At 41.7% G+C, this 15,140-nt stretch overlaps 2 gene segments (V, D, J or C); both read left to right on the top strand.

Annotated features, from left to right (window-relative positions):
• Positions 1–552: 552 nt before the first annotated feature.
• Positions 553–1,659, top strand: LOC134372881 (Ig heavy chain V region 1B43-like). The segment is given in 3 exon segments: positions 553–598; positions 683–1,108; positions 1,586–1,659. Coding segments are annotated over 3 exon segments (546 nt in total).
• Positions 1,660–6,230: 4,571 nt separating this feature from the next.
• Positions 6,231–6,949, top strand: LOC134372879 (immunoglobulin heavy variable 3-23-like). The segment is given in 2 exon segments: positions 6,231–6,315; positions 6,423–6,949. Coding segments are annotated over 2 exon segments (573 nt in total).
• Positions 6,950–15,140: the final 8,191 nt, after the last annotated feature.

The following is a 15,140-nucleotide window of genomic DNA, read 5'->3' as shown; positions in this document are numbered from 1 at the left end:
TGGTTCTGATGTGCTGTGTCTTGTATGGAGGATGGAAAACACAAGACAGGCATGAAACTCATGTAACAACAACAATATTACAAGTAACAAGCTCTCAGGTGTGATGAGAACCACATCACAGGAGAGGGTCCAGGGAAAGAAATGAGGTTTGTGCTGGGATCAGAACTGTAGAAGCAAGACCCAGAGCCTGAGTTTATGTGGGATTGTTTGCCTGGGTACACGTCAGCACAGAAGACAGGGGTTGAAAGAAGGTACATCTGGGCTCAGAAAGATGGGTCCACATTATGCCATGTAGCTCACCAAGTTCCCTCCCATACCATAAATACATGTCAAATAATTACAAAAAAAAAAAAAAAAACATATAAGCATTTCAAAAAATACAATAGTTTCCACCTCAGTTCCTCAGCACTTATAAGGACAGAGCTCCCCCACATGCAAATTTTCCTTCAGGCTCTAGGGTAAATGTGGACTCATGGGTGGTGGAAGCTCACAGGTCTGTCCGCAGACAGGGCTCAGGTCTCCGGGGAAGGCAGAGTTGAGATCTAACAGAAGATGAGACTGTGGGGTCTTCTCCTTTGTCTGGTGACAGCTTCCCAAGGTGAGGGTCTCAGATGTCACACATGGATTCTGGGATGTTTGTGATTGAATATGACTGACACGTTCTGATTCTCCTTGTCTCCAGGTGTCCTATCCGAGGTGCAGCTGCAGGAGTCGGGCCAAGGACTGGTGAAGCCCTCGCAGACCCTCTCCCTCACGTGCACAGTGTCTGGTGACTCCATCACAACCAGTGGTTATGGTTGGAGCTGGATCCGCCAGCCCACGGGGAAGAGCCTTGAGTGGATGGGAATAATTGCTTATGATGGAGGCACAGCTTATAACCCGTCCGTCAAGAGCCACACCTCCATCACCAGAGACACTTCCAAGAACCTGTTCTTCCTGCAGCTGAGCTCTGTGACCGACGAGGACACAGGCGTGTATTACTGTGTGAGAGACACAGTGACAGGAAGTCAGCGTGAGCCCAGACACAAACCTCCCTGCAGGATACAGGAGGGGTCTGGGCTGCAGGGGGCGCTCAAGGCCCACCCAGCTCCTGTGCCCCATGGAGCAGGTGCAGAGAGAGGATGGGGGTTCCTCTTGGGATCTGAGGTTTCCTCTGCTCTGCTGACTCCCAGATGCCCCTCAGGGTCATGTCCTGCTTTATTTTTTGTGACTCTAATTTCTCACATTCTCACTGCGGGCAACACAGAGTGAAGGAACTTTCCTCATGTGCAGATGAGAAGGTTCTTTTCACTGGGGACTTTCCTTCCTTGAGTTTCTTTTTTTTTACCTTATTTTTCCTGACACACAAATCTTTATGATCTATTATTATTTTCCCCAAACATTACATCTGTCCAGGAGCACCCTGTCTCTAAATCAGCATTTTTCCCTAAATAAAGTGCAGCTGCACCCACGTGGTTATTATCATCCTACTGGACCCCTGCCCATGGCGTCTCTATCCTCAATGTGGCAGTTTAGCCTCTGGATCCTCATCCACACTGTGGACATTGATGTTTAGGATTTGTCACCCTCTCCACCCATTCCTCAGTGTCCTGGATGGAGAAGCAGATGCCTCATGGCCAGACACAGCTCTTCTATTTCCATGTGGAGGATTCAGGGTGACAAGCACAGAGATATAAATCCAGCAGCGCCCTGCTGGGTTGAATTTGGGCTGGATCTCTCAGAGACAAGAGCCTGACAGGATGACAAGAAAAGCAACAGATTGCAGAAAATGTCCCCTGATGTTCATGCTTTTGTCTCCTCTGTGGACTACATTTTCATAGAGACTTCTTAAATAGTGTCTAAGGTGCATGTGGTGCTTTAGTTTCTCTCTGTCATGATACAGGAGCCCTGTGGATGTGGGTAAGGTGTGGGGTAGGGAAGCAGTGCACAGTCCTAGGATGAGTTCTGTCCTGTAGTGAGCTGTGTCCTGGGTGGGACCTTCCCAAGTGCTTCTCCCTTTACCCTCCCTTAGGGGACACTGCAAGTCTCTTGCGGGAGGGGGAGGGGACTCATTTTTTCTCTTCTCTCAGGTCAATGATGCTCTGATGAATCTGCAGTCCATTAGGATCAGCTAAACTCGCTTCTCCTAAGGTCAAGGCGTCTTACAGAGAAGGTCATGCTCTGGGGTATTTCAGAACTGCTCCTTCCTCCCTTTCTCTGCTCTGAACATCAGGATTCTTCTCTGATATTTTCTTGGAGAACACGGTTGGGCCCGTGAGGTAGAGTTTAAAGTGTTGGGGATCCCTGAGACCATTGCACTGGGCTGCACCCAACTCTCAGACTTCCCAGCTCTGAGTCTTCAGCAATTCTTCAGCTGCAGCTCTGGTTTATCTCCCCCAGTCCTGGGTCCCATGGAGGTTTCTGCTCATGAATTTCTAATCTGACAGGTTATGACCCTGTGTGTCTTCCTGGCTGCATCTTCAGTTTTGGGGACAGCCGTTCACCCGGTGACATAAATTCTTCTACAGATATAAGAATTGTCACCAATTTTCATTTTGTTCAGAGTTTTTACTTTTTTCTGGATGGGAGTGATGACACCCAAGGTTCTTATTCTGAGACCTGAACCCAGAGCTCCTCGTGTCACCTGGAGAAAAGGGCTGTGTTGATGTTTCCTTCTGGTTGCTGCTTGTTTACTTCCACTTGTCACATTGAAGGTGTCGAATAGGAGCTGTGCTGGCCGCTGTCCTCAGCTCATTCGGGATTTCTGAGGGACGCCTTGATCCTTTACCACTTTGTTGTCTGAGAGAGGCTATATCTCCTTCTCTATTTATTAATATCATCTTATGTGATAAATCATAATTGTATTCATTTATGAGGAACAGAGTGACGTTTTGAAAAACGTATATAATGCAGAATAATTATATCTGTTGGGAAAATATAGGAAAATGTTCAGGGCGCCTCAGATGTTCAAAATATGTCTGAGCATTTGATCTAAATATGCACGTGCGCCCAGGTGTTCCTTGGTTATTGTCTAATGTAATTGCGCATGTGCACCCAGGTTTCCTGGGTTATGGACTGAAGTATAAAGGATGAGTGGGTCTGACCCACGGTGCTCTCCCCACCCCTGGGAGGTCCACAGGGGCTATGGGAAGCCTCTACTGCTTCTGGAGGGTGTTGACCAAGCTGTTGGTGCCAGTGCCACTGGAACCCTCTGCAAGGCCGCTGCCACCACCACCTCTGCCACCACCAGACTTGTCAGCTGCTGGACCTGAAAGCTGCTGCTGCTGTTGCTGAAGATGGAGCTCATGTCATCTGCCAATGATACCGGGATCTTTCCAATTACCTAGCGTGGACCTGTGTGTGAAGTGTCTGTTGACCGAGCCTGGCATGTGAGGGGTTTGTGATGCAGCTTGTACAATGGGTTTGAAGGGTCTGAGCACTAGCCCTGACAATACAAATGGAAACATAGTATAACTAATCTAATGAGACTTTTTGTCTAGTGATGTTTTGCCTTCTCGACAACTGGAAGAGTTGTGTAGATTTATAAGCTCAAGCTGGTCAATATATCCATCGCATCAACTTAGAATTTTGGGGGGAAGACATTTGAAACTTACTCTCCTTGCTATTTTGAAATATATTATTACTGACTATAGAAACTATTAGTACTGACTATAGACACTCAGACCAGTGGAGCAGAATTGAGAATACAGAAATCACCCCTCAGGCTCACAGCCATCTGATATGGGACAAAGGCAACAAAAATCTACATTGGGGACAAGACTTCCTCTCAGCAAGTGATGTAGGGAAAACTGGATGTCCATAAGCAGAAGGATGACACTAGGTATTTACCTCACACCGTATACAAATTCAACGCAAAGTGGATTAAAGACTTAAGTATAAGACCTGAAACTGAAAAATTACTAAGGCAAAATATAGGTGAAACAATTCAGGAACTAGGTGTGTGCGCAGACTCTATGGACATGAGCCAGAAAGCACAGAGAACAAAAGAGAAAATAGACAATGCACTCATATACTCTAAATTACTGACATCACAATATGTTTGTTGTTTGTTTCACAAAAGTATGTTTCATATGGGTTATAAACTGTAAAAAATTGTACAACTGTATTAATTGATGAAAGTTAATGATAGATTTTTTTTATAAATTATTGAAATATATTTTACTTATGATAAAATCTACCTATAAAAGTGTACAGTTTAGAAGACTTCAGTAAATGTTACTCACAAAATAATTAACAAAATTTGTGGAAACACCACCAGAATTTAATTTTAGATTATTTGAATATCCCAAAATGAACACATATCTTCAGTGTCACGTTCCAGTCCTCCCTTTCTCCTGTTTATCCTGGTCCAGTGACAACTAACCTAATTTCTGTCTCCACGCATGCCTATTCTGGATAATTTTCATCGGTGGAATTAATAATATGCAGTGTTCAGTATTCAGGTTCTTTTATGTTTTAGGTTTCTGTTTTGTGCCACGTTGTATGAATATGATAAAAATGAGGAATAATAAGAGCTATTGATGAGGATGTGGAGAAATCAGTTTGTTCATAAAATGCTGGTGAGAACATAAAATTTATATGCACTTTGAAAAACTGTTCAGCAGTTTCTCAAAATGTAAAGCATAAATATTGGCTTTGCTGCCTCCCGTGCACATTGATAACTTGTTGTGTGGAGGAGCTGGAGGAGGTGCTGGAGCACTAGGCAGGGGGCTCCTCCTCTCCCCCTTGAGCACCACCCCAGGAGGCGGGAGCTGAGTGATTCTCCCCAACCCTGGAGAAGCCAGAAAGAAGTTAGGATCCCTGCAGATGTGTGCATCCCGGCAGATTCACACTCTGATGCTTTAGCACACTGGACATTTGGAAATTCATGAACTATTTCTAGTTTCATCTTTACTCTAGTGTGTTTGCCATCTAGTGATCTCTGACCCAGGTGAGCTAAGGTTTGGTCCTGTTTTTCCTGAAAACTACTCTGTCCAGATTTCAGGTTTGCTCTTTGTCTTGTTCACTTCACTCTTTGATTTCTTTAAGAAAATGCACTAATTTGCCACTTATCCAATGGGCTTGCTAGTGTTATTGTGTTTCTTGAAACAATAAGAAAAAACTCTTTTACTCCTTCTCTACATTTGTATTCTAACAGCAGCTTACTTTATAATATCCAGAATCTGAGCATGATCCAAATTCCCATTAGCAGGTAAACTGAATAAAAGAAGCATTTTCATACATCGGGATACTACACCGTATTAAAAGTCATGAGTGCTTAAGTCACACATTTTGAAAAAAAGATCAGAATGAAGTATAGCAAGGAATCCCAAGCACTGACTGTATATTACATTTACTTCAATTGAAGATGAGAAAAAAATACTGTGAAGTAACATAAAGAAGTTCACGAGCTGCCTGGACATACGGAGAGAGGAAGGAAGCAGTGGGAAGAGAAATCAGAAGAACAGCAGGAAATGCTTTGGGATGAAATATTTGTGCACTATTTCCATTGTGGTGGTGACTGTGCAGGTGCACATGTATGTCAGCACTCATCAAGTGCACACTTTGAATAGGTGCAGTTTGTTCTGTCTATTATAGCTTCTTATGATGGTTACAAATAAAAGCAGATGTCAATAGAGAGAGATAAGGAAATACTGGAACATATAATTTCAGAGATCCTTTAAGTTGCATCTGCATGAACTCTGGTTCTCTAAGTATAATGTGAATAAAAGGCAGAACACACCAAAATCACAAAGTGTGATTACAGGAAGGAGAACCTAACTAGGCAAATGTCACTAGGCAGGCCCAGCTCTGTCCTGGGGTTGGATCCATGGTGTGGAGCACAGACCCAGAAACTGAGGCTCCCTCTGCCCAAAGATGAGCACTTGGTTAACTGTATAATCCTTTGATGATTTTGTTTATAACTGTACATCTATATAAAGAATTAGTATTCATAAGTGCCTCAAATACTTTGTGTTTCTGTGCAAAAACAATGTAGATGAATTATAAGTATCTATCAAGTTATAATAGTATAATAAAAAACATATTGTCACAAATATAGTTATTGCCACCAAACTCCCCTGGAGCCCTCACATCTGCTCTGGACTCTGCCCTCTTCATAGGCTCCCACCACAGAGCCTGCTATGTAGCAGGAGGACATGCAAATAGGGCCTCCCTCTGCTGATGTAAAGCAGCCCAGCCCTGACCCTGCAGCTCTGGGAGACGAGAACCAGCCCCAGATCCCCAGGTGCTCCAACTCGGTGATCAGGACTGAACACAGACGAGTCACCATGGAGTTTGGACTGAGCTGCGTTTTCCTTCTTGCTGTATTAAAAGGTCATATTAAGGCGAAATACAGACATTGGGAATGTGTGTGGTTATGGGTGGGAGAAATAGTGGATTCGTGTGAGAGTTTTTTGACCAGGGTGTCTCTGTGTTTGCAGGTGTCCAGTGTGAGGTGCAGCTGGTGGAGTCCGGGGGAGGCTTGGTGAAGCCTGGAGGGTCTCTGAGACTCACCTGTGTCGCCTCTGGATTCACCTTTGATGACTATGCCATGAGCTGGGTCCGCCAGGCTCCAGGGAAGGGGCTGGAGTGGGTCTCAGCCATTAGCTGGAACGGTGGTAGCACATACTACGCAGACTCCGTGAAGGGCCGATTCACCATCTCCAGGGAAAACGCCAAGAACACACTGTATCTGCAAACTGAAAATGCGAGAGCTGAGGACACGGCCACGTATTACTGTGCGAGAGACACAGTGAGGGGACGTCAGTGGGAGCCCAGACAAGAACCTACTGCAGGGACACACGGGACCACCAGGGGGCGCTCAGGACACACTGAGCTCAGGGGCCTCGTGCCAGTGGCAGGTGCAGAGGACACTGAGGTGTTTCCTAAAGACATCAACGGTTTCGTGTCCTCTCCAAGGTCGGAGGTGTCTCCTGAGACACTTCATGCCTTTTTCTTTGTGTTTTGAACTCCTCACATCCTCTCTTGGTTAACGACGGAGAAACTGACGATGTTTTTTGAAAATGAGATTTGAGCAGTCACTAAGGTCTTTTCCTTCACCGAATTTCTATGACTCATGTTTCATTCATGACAAGCAGATCTTCCGGAAGATTCTCATCATTCTTGACTGGAAATAATTTAACTAAAAAAAAAAAAAAAAAAAAAAAAAAGGCCCATTGGCTGTGTGTTCTAAGCTCACATTCTTTGACCTCTGACAAACACCGTTTGTTCATACATGATCTCCTTACCTCAGATACGCACAACTCTGCCCCTTGCGGATTTGAATAAAGGTTTGTCCATCGATGAACTCAACCCCACTCAGTCCCCTAATGCCCATATGGTGTGTTCATCTATCTACGGAGGCCTGAACAGGTGACAGGCCGGTCAGCTGAACCTTCCTTACCTATGAAAGTGAGCCCTTGTGACTTTCAGACATGTAACCAGGCAATTCAGGCGCTAGTGCAGGACAGGCTTGCATCTTGTGAGGGGAACATGTGGCTGGTGGTGCCAGGCCACCTATAACAAGTCACACAATTTATGGCAGAGCATGTCCAGATGGATCCACCAGCTTCACAGCACCTGGTGGACAAGACCAAGAGACGCTAGTGTCACACAGTGATTAGGTAATGGACCAGACAGGCTTGTGACCCTTAATGTAAGCAATGTCCCCAATGAGCAGACCCCATATATGCAGTGAAATTCACAGGGCAGAACGGTGGTTTTCAGAGAATTGGAGTTGTAGGAATAGAGAGATACTGGAAAAGGTCGTAAAGCTTTTATTTAACAGGATGAATGACTTCTGGAGATCTGATGTACACCCTTGTGACATTAGTTACTAATGGTGTATTTTATACTTGATAACTTCTAAGAGGGTATATGTGAACTGTTCTCGAGATACACATACAAGTGATAAGTGTATGAAGTGATAGATACTTTAGTACTCACATTGGTGTATCATTTTACAATGTATGCATATATCAAAATGTATCAATTGTACACCCAAAATGTATATAACCAATGTCCCCAATGACCAGGTGACATACATGCAGTCAAATACCTATGATTTCCAATGATGTGGATTAGATATGAAGAAGGGCTGAGAGAGCAATCCATAACAGTGAATGCTCTTGGAGGAAATTAATGTATCCTGAATTCAAATGAAACGTGCATTCTTTGTACGAATGTAGAGAAAGGTGGGGAATGTGTATTATAACTGAATCCAGGGGCTGCCACTGAGCTGATTTGGTTAGAGTGTAGCCTTATAACACAAATGTCACATGGTTGGGTCCCTGTAATAGCCAGTCTCTCTCTCTCTCTCTCACACACACACACACACACACACACACACACACACACACACACACACACACACACACACACACACACACGCACACACGCACACACGCACACACGCACACACACACACGCGCACAAGGCTATAACTCTTAGTACACAAGATATATGAAAAATTCATAAAATTCAACACAAAAAAACAGCCCTTTTAAATTCTTCTTCAGTGCATGGTGGCTCTTACCTGCATGTTAGTTTCATGATAAGGGCATCGGTGACCTTGAATGTCTGATGCAATGTTAACTAAATTAACTAACACATTTAAAATTTTAACAATGTCATATATAACAATGAAAAAGTACAGTGGCAAGTGTGAACTTCTTATTTCAGAGATGTTAAAGCAATGTGAATTTAAATTAGATTTAAATAAATAGTAATTTTTCTGTATATTTCTCACAGAAAATGTGCAGTCTAGCAGCATGTGGAAAGATGCACAGTCTCTGACTTATGATGATTCAACTTAAGATTTCTCAACTTTTCCATCGTGCAAAAGAGCACACATTCTGAAAAAAAAAACTGTATTTTATGGAGATATAATGTGCTAAGGAATGCACGAGGTAAAATATCTATTGGGACATCAAAAACATAAAATGTGTCTGAGGGGAGTTAATTGCTGGGTTCTTCTCAATCAAAAGTAACTTGTTATTGCAACCAAAGGAACTTTGATAACTACTGCATGTTGTGTATGAACCTCATGCTAACCACAAAGCAAGAAGCTATAGGGGACACACGAACGTGAAGCAGAAAGGAATCAAAGCATACTGATGCTGCATCTCATCAAGTCAGAAAGGAAGACCGCAGGAGAGAAAGACAGAATCACAGGATCATCAGAGAAATCCGAAAAATAAATAAATGAAAAGGCTATAGTAAGTCCTCACCTATCAATATATACATTGAATGTAAATGGATTAACGCTTCAGTCAAAGACATAGATTAGCAGAATAGCACGCAAAATGTTCACAGTGAAAGGAATAAAGGGGATGTAAGGAAGGAGAATCTGAAAGATAGGAGGGGCAGCTACACTTATTTAAGACCAAATAGAGTTTAAGTCTGAAATTGTAAAAAGAGATTAAAAAGCTATCAGAATAATAAAGCAGTTCATTCATCAAGAACATTTAACAACTCAAATACGTATGTGTACATAAGTACATACATAGAGAGTATATAAATTAATATATTAAATATGCAGACATAAATATGTAAATAAATATTAACAGACCTGGAGGGAAATATACAGCAATCGTCACAGTGGGTGTGGAATGCCCTACTTTCAAAAACAGATCATTCAATCAGAAGTTCAATGAAGAAACATCAGACTTGAACTACATCTAAGGCCAAATGGACCTAAAAACAGTGAACAGAACGTTCCATCCATCAGGGGCAGAGCGCACATTCTTCTGAAGCCCACATGAAAAATTATTCAGGACAGATAATATGTTAGGCCACTAAAATAGTCTTAACATATTTACAAAGATTAAATTTATTGCAAATATTATTCAGCAAGATCAAGTTCACTTTAATGCTGGATGCAAAGATCGTTCAACACACGCAATGGATAAATGTAATTCAGTACATTAAAAGAACGAAGCCACAAAAGAAAATTAAACAAATGGGACTATGTGAAAATAAAAATCCTTCTGCTCAGCAACGGAAACAAACAGAGCAGAAAGACAACCTACAGAATGAGAGAAAGTACTTACAAAATATACACCTGGCAAGGGATTTATATCCAGAATGTGTAAGGATCTCAAACAACCCCACTGTAACTTCTCATTGTTTGAGAAATGGCCACTCTGTTTTCCATAACAGCTGAACTAACTAACAGTTCCACGGGAAGTCTAGAAGTGTTCCCATTTGTCTGCATCCTCACCAGCGTTTGTTATTCTGTGTCTTTTTGATTTTAGCCAGTGGAACTGGAGTGAGGTGATGTCACAATGTGGTTTTCATTTGCATTTCCCTGATGCTTAGTGATGTTGAGCATTTTTTCATGACTGTTGGCCATTTCTATGTCTTTTTTGACAAATGCATTTTCAGCACCTTTGTCAATTTTTAAAATATGTATGTACATATATATATGTGTGTACTTTACATATATATGTACATATGTATTTTACTGTGAAGTTGTTTGAATTCCTTGTATATTCTGGATATTAGTCCTTGTCGGATGAATATTTTGTAATTTTTTCCGTATCTGTAAGTCATCTTTTCATTCTGTTGAATGTTCCCATTGCAATGCAGAAGATTTTAGTATGATATAATCCCATTTGTTTGTTTTTCCTTTTGATTCTATTTGATGTCTTTTGTTGTTCCATTTGAATGTGAGGATTTTTTTTCTATTTCTCTGAAGAATGCAATTGCATTGAAACTGTATATACCTTTGGGTGGTATGGACATTTTCACATTAACACTTCCAAACCATGTAAATGACATGGCGTTCCGTCTTTTGGTGTCCTATTTAATTTCTTTCAGCATTGTTTTGTAGTTCTCATTGTAGAGATCTTTCACTTCCTTGGTTAAATATATTTCTAGGTATTTTATTTTGGGGTGAGTATTGTAAATGGGATTGCTTTTTCAATCTCTTTTCTGATAGTTTGTTCTTGGTGTATTAAAACACTACTGTATTTTACATATATTGATTTTGTTTCAGACTAATTTATGGAATTTGCTTGTCACTTCTAAGAGTTCTTTACTAGATTCTTTAGGTTTCTCTTTATATAAGATCATGTCATCTGCAAAAGGGAACAATTCGACTTTGTTTTGGCCAATTGGGTTTCCCTTTACTTCTTAGTCCTCTCTGAATGCTTTGGCCAGCTCTTCTGATACTATGTTACATAGGAGAGGTGACAGTGGCCATCCTTGTCTTCTCCCTGCTCTTAAAGAAAAACAAACAAACAAACAAAAACTTTTGTTTTTTCTCTATTCAGGATGATGTTTTTGGTAGGTTTGTCATGTTTGGCTTTTACTAGTTTTTATTAATTTTTATTTTTTCCTGCTATACCTAATTTGTGAAGAGTCTTTATCATGAAGGGATTGCGTATTTTATCAAATGCTTATTCTAGGTCTCTTGAGATGACCATATGATTCTTGTTCTTGATATTTTTTAAATTTTTGAAGTAATGAATCATGTTTATTAATTGAGTATATTGAACCATCCTTGCATCTTTGGAAGAATCCCACTTCACCATGTCAGGCGGCTCAGTGTGGTTGCACTGACTGGGCATGGCTTTGTATGTCTGGCCCTCCTCGGGGAGACCCTGGCCCCATCTCACAGGCATCTCAAGAGTTCCTGTGTGATGGGAGAGCAGGAAATCCCACAATGTGTGCACTTCCCAAGTCTACACTGGTATTGTGTTTACTTTTGTTCTGTTTGACAAAGCGAGTCACAATCCTAGGCCCAGGGTCAGTGTAGAGGCACTACCTACATGTAAAAAACAGACAAGAAGTACATATTTCCTGCTCATTACCATTAACACTAGCCCGTGTGTGTGTGTTTGTGTGTGTGTGTGTGAGTGTGTGTGTGTGTGTGTGCATTTACTTGCATTATTAGCTGTTGAGTGGGCTCTGAGCTCCATAATTCTTTAGACTCAGGTGTTCACTGCTATGACCTTCTGCAAGATAATTCTGGAGGAGATAAGAGACTCGCCCACACCCCCGAGAATTTCTGGACTCACCATGAGCGTCAGCTATGTCACTGCATCTGCCAGCTCCAGGGAACAGGCTCCCAGGTAGTGTTATAAAACATTCACTTGTTTTTTCTCTACAGAGCATTTGGGTTTAGTGAGACTAATTCACTATCTTAAGAAATGCTGACAAAAGCGTATGGTGTTCCTGAAAGAACACTCTGAAGCTGTGGCACAGACCCTTAATACTGCAGCAGAGACGATGCGTGGATAACACACCCTGAGCCCAGGCAGGAGCCTCCCCTGCAGGGCCAGCACTCGGCTGCAGGGGGTGCTCAGGACATGCACAGCACAGGCTCCAGCATGTGCAGAGCTGGCTGAGGAGAGGCTTCCTGTCAAGGCCTGGAACTTCATCTTTCAAACATACTGACATAAATGCAAATATTTAAAGCAGTGAAGATGTTCCTATAATATTTTATTTTACTGGGAGCATTCAGCTGAAATGATAATGCAAGGAGAGCAATATTTAGAAGAAATTTTTAGTTCTTGTAGGTGTCTCACTAGTAAAATTCTGGAGTACAGGGGTGCCTTCATTAATTCAAATGGTGCAGAATTTTGGGTTACACACTGATCGCAGTAATAGGGCATTCAGATTTCAGGTCTAGTGATGCTACCTGGCCTGAGTGTTTGACAGGAAAGTGGTGATTCAGAGATGGTGGCAGATGAATGAACCTGAGTTGATCATAAATAGATTAGTGATATGAGGACCAATGTGCATGAATGGTAACTATGTAAATACCGTGTACATTTTATTATGAGGAGTTGGGGACAAGATTCAGATTAATTCAAAACAGAATTTTCAAGCAATATTTTGGAAAATATTTGTTTATGAAGTGCCCCATTCAACTTCTTGTCAATATAATCAGGGACCCAGCCCTGGATCACACAGTCCATGGTTATTCTGAGAATCAGGGGTTTTTCTACTGAACAGCCTGGGATCATAGGTCACCCAGACAGGTGCAGGGAAACAAACTCAGAAGTGCCCGATAGATCTCACAGCCACCCATGAGTCCTGCTGGACACTCATGGTCACTCTCTCTGAGTTACAGAGGCTGCTCTGGTGCCTGGTGAGGCCAGCATGGGGTCAGTGCAACAGCTCAGCAATAGCGACACTGACAGGCTCATAAATGATCGAGGTGGTCTCCATAATACTCAGATGTGGGTTTACAGTGAGAAGAGTGTCCTGGAGGGTCTTGTTCCTCAGAGAGGGGAGCTCTGCCTGCTCTGAGCTCAGGGGTGAGGCAGGAGATGCATGGCCTCAAGGTGGATTAGGACCTGGACCTGCAGCCTCTCACTGTGGCGTGGCCCATGTGCCATCGGTCTCCTCCTCTGAGGCCGAGCTAGTTATTGAACTATAAAATACTCCACCTCATGAATATGCAAATGAGCTGAGTTCTACTGAGGTGACCAGAGTTGTGTGTGTGTCCTGAGAGCATCCGGACAGCCAAGTAATTGGGATATAGGAGCGGCTCTGAAAGTTTCTGAGCTTGTCTGTTTTAATGTCGTTTTCCGGATGATGTGAGAATCCCCTTTGTTTGCAAAGAGTTCACAGATGCGCACTTCTCCAAAATCACGTGTGCTTATTCCTGTTTTGGCTAATTTATGAGCTGTAATAAGTGAAATACTTTCTCTCATCTGGAGTTATTTTACATAAGGCAGAGGATCTTAGTCTAATGTAAAGATAACATTGGAATAGCAATTCCTGGTTAATAAAATAACCAGTTGTGTTAAATGGCATAATTAATAAACCCAAAATAATTATTTCAAGGTTCTCAATGTGAGTCTCTAATAAATCTAAGAAATGTGCGGAATTGCCATAAATACGATAAAACTATTTTGAGCACATAGCATTTATTCACAACTTCTACCTGTATTACTAACAACAAAGTAATTCGTACCTCACCTCGAACTCAGGTTATTTTTCAAGTCAGTTATTCATTTTCCTTTTAATCTTAACATCTCTAGATTATTATGTGCTCTCTTTCAGCAGAAAGTAAACAGAGGTGACTGGAACTGACTAAACAATGACACAAATCACAAGGTATTGAAACAAGAAGAACATATGAGAATGGATCCAGACTCAGGTATTTCAACAGTTCATGTATCCAGTTAATTAGTTTTCTCAATGTTAGACACTAATAAGCTTCACAATTTAGCTTTATGACACAGTTCGCTCTTATCAAGTGTGGACATGAATGACTTTCCAGTCACACACAGATATGGTGATATTTTGTTTTATACAAGAAAGGGGATCATTCTTCTGAAATGCCCTTCTGGAGAATCAGGAAAGCCCCAGCAGACCATCTCTCCTGCCTCCATGCGTAGAACTGTGTCATGTGTCCACATGGACATAAGTCCCTAATGGGAACAATAAAAAGGCACCAATGAGGCTGCCCATTTTTGTCTTATATAATCACTAGAGACTCATGCCATGGTTCACCTTGAATATATTTATGTAATTTATGTGTAATTATGCACATCCTCAATAAAAAATTCCTAGTCATGACTGAGTTTCATATGTGTGTGCTCTTGTGTTTAGAATTTTGACAAGCTCACTTTATGTAATTTTTTTCATATCACAGGTTGGAAACACAAAATAAAGCAGCTTTTTATCAACTGAAAGAGCTGTAACATTTTGCCAATGGATTATATCAAGACATAGAGAAAAGATCAAGACATAGAGAAAAGAGGCAGGTGGTAAATAAAACACCTCTGAATCCTCTGAAGAATGGAAGGAAGTTGAAGAAAATCCCCCTGCAGATGTCCAGAGCCCTTGAGATTTGTCTCATGGCCATGTTCCACCTTCAGAAATTCCCAGGATTATCTTGTTGACTAGTTACATATGACCAAAGCAATATTAGCTCTCTTTGAAAAGATTCACCACCAGTGCTGATTTAACATAGTAAACAATTTGTCTATATCAAGTAGAACTGATTCATAGAAACATTTTTTGAATTTTGTTTTATTTTATCAATATACAATGTATTGATTATTAAGGCCTATTGCCAAAACCCGCCTTCCCCCTGCCTCACCGACTCCCAACAACCTCATATCTGTTCACTTGTTGTAACAACTTCACAAGGGATTGTAATTTTTGTGTCTTCTCCTCCCCACAGTTTAATTGTGTAT

The sequence above is a fragment of the Cynocephalus volans genome, chromosome 3, assembly GCF_027409185.1.
Source record: "Cynocephalus volans isolate mCynVol1 chromosome 3, mCynVol1.pri, whole genome shotgun sequence".
Lineage (NCBI taxonomy): Eukaryota > Metazoa > Chordata > Mammalia > Dermoptera > Cynocephalidae > Cynocephalus > Cynocephalus volans.
This window is presented reverse-complemented; position numbering and strand designations above follow the sequence as displayed.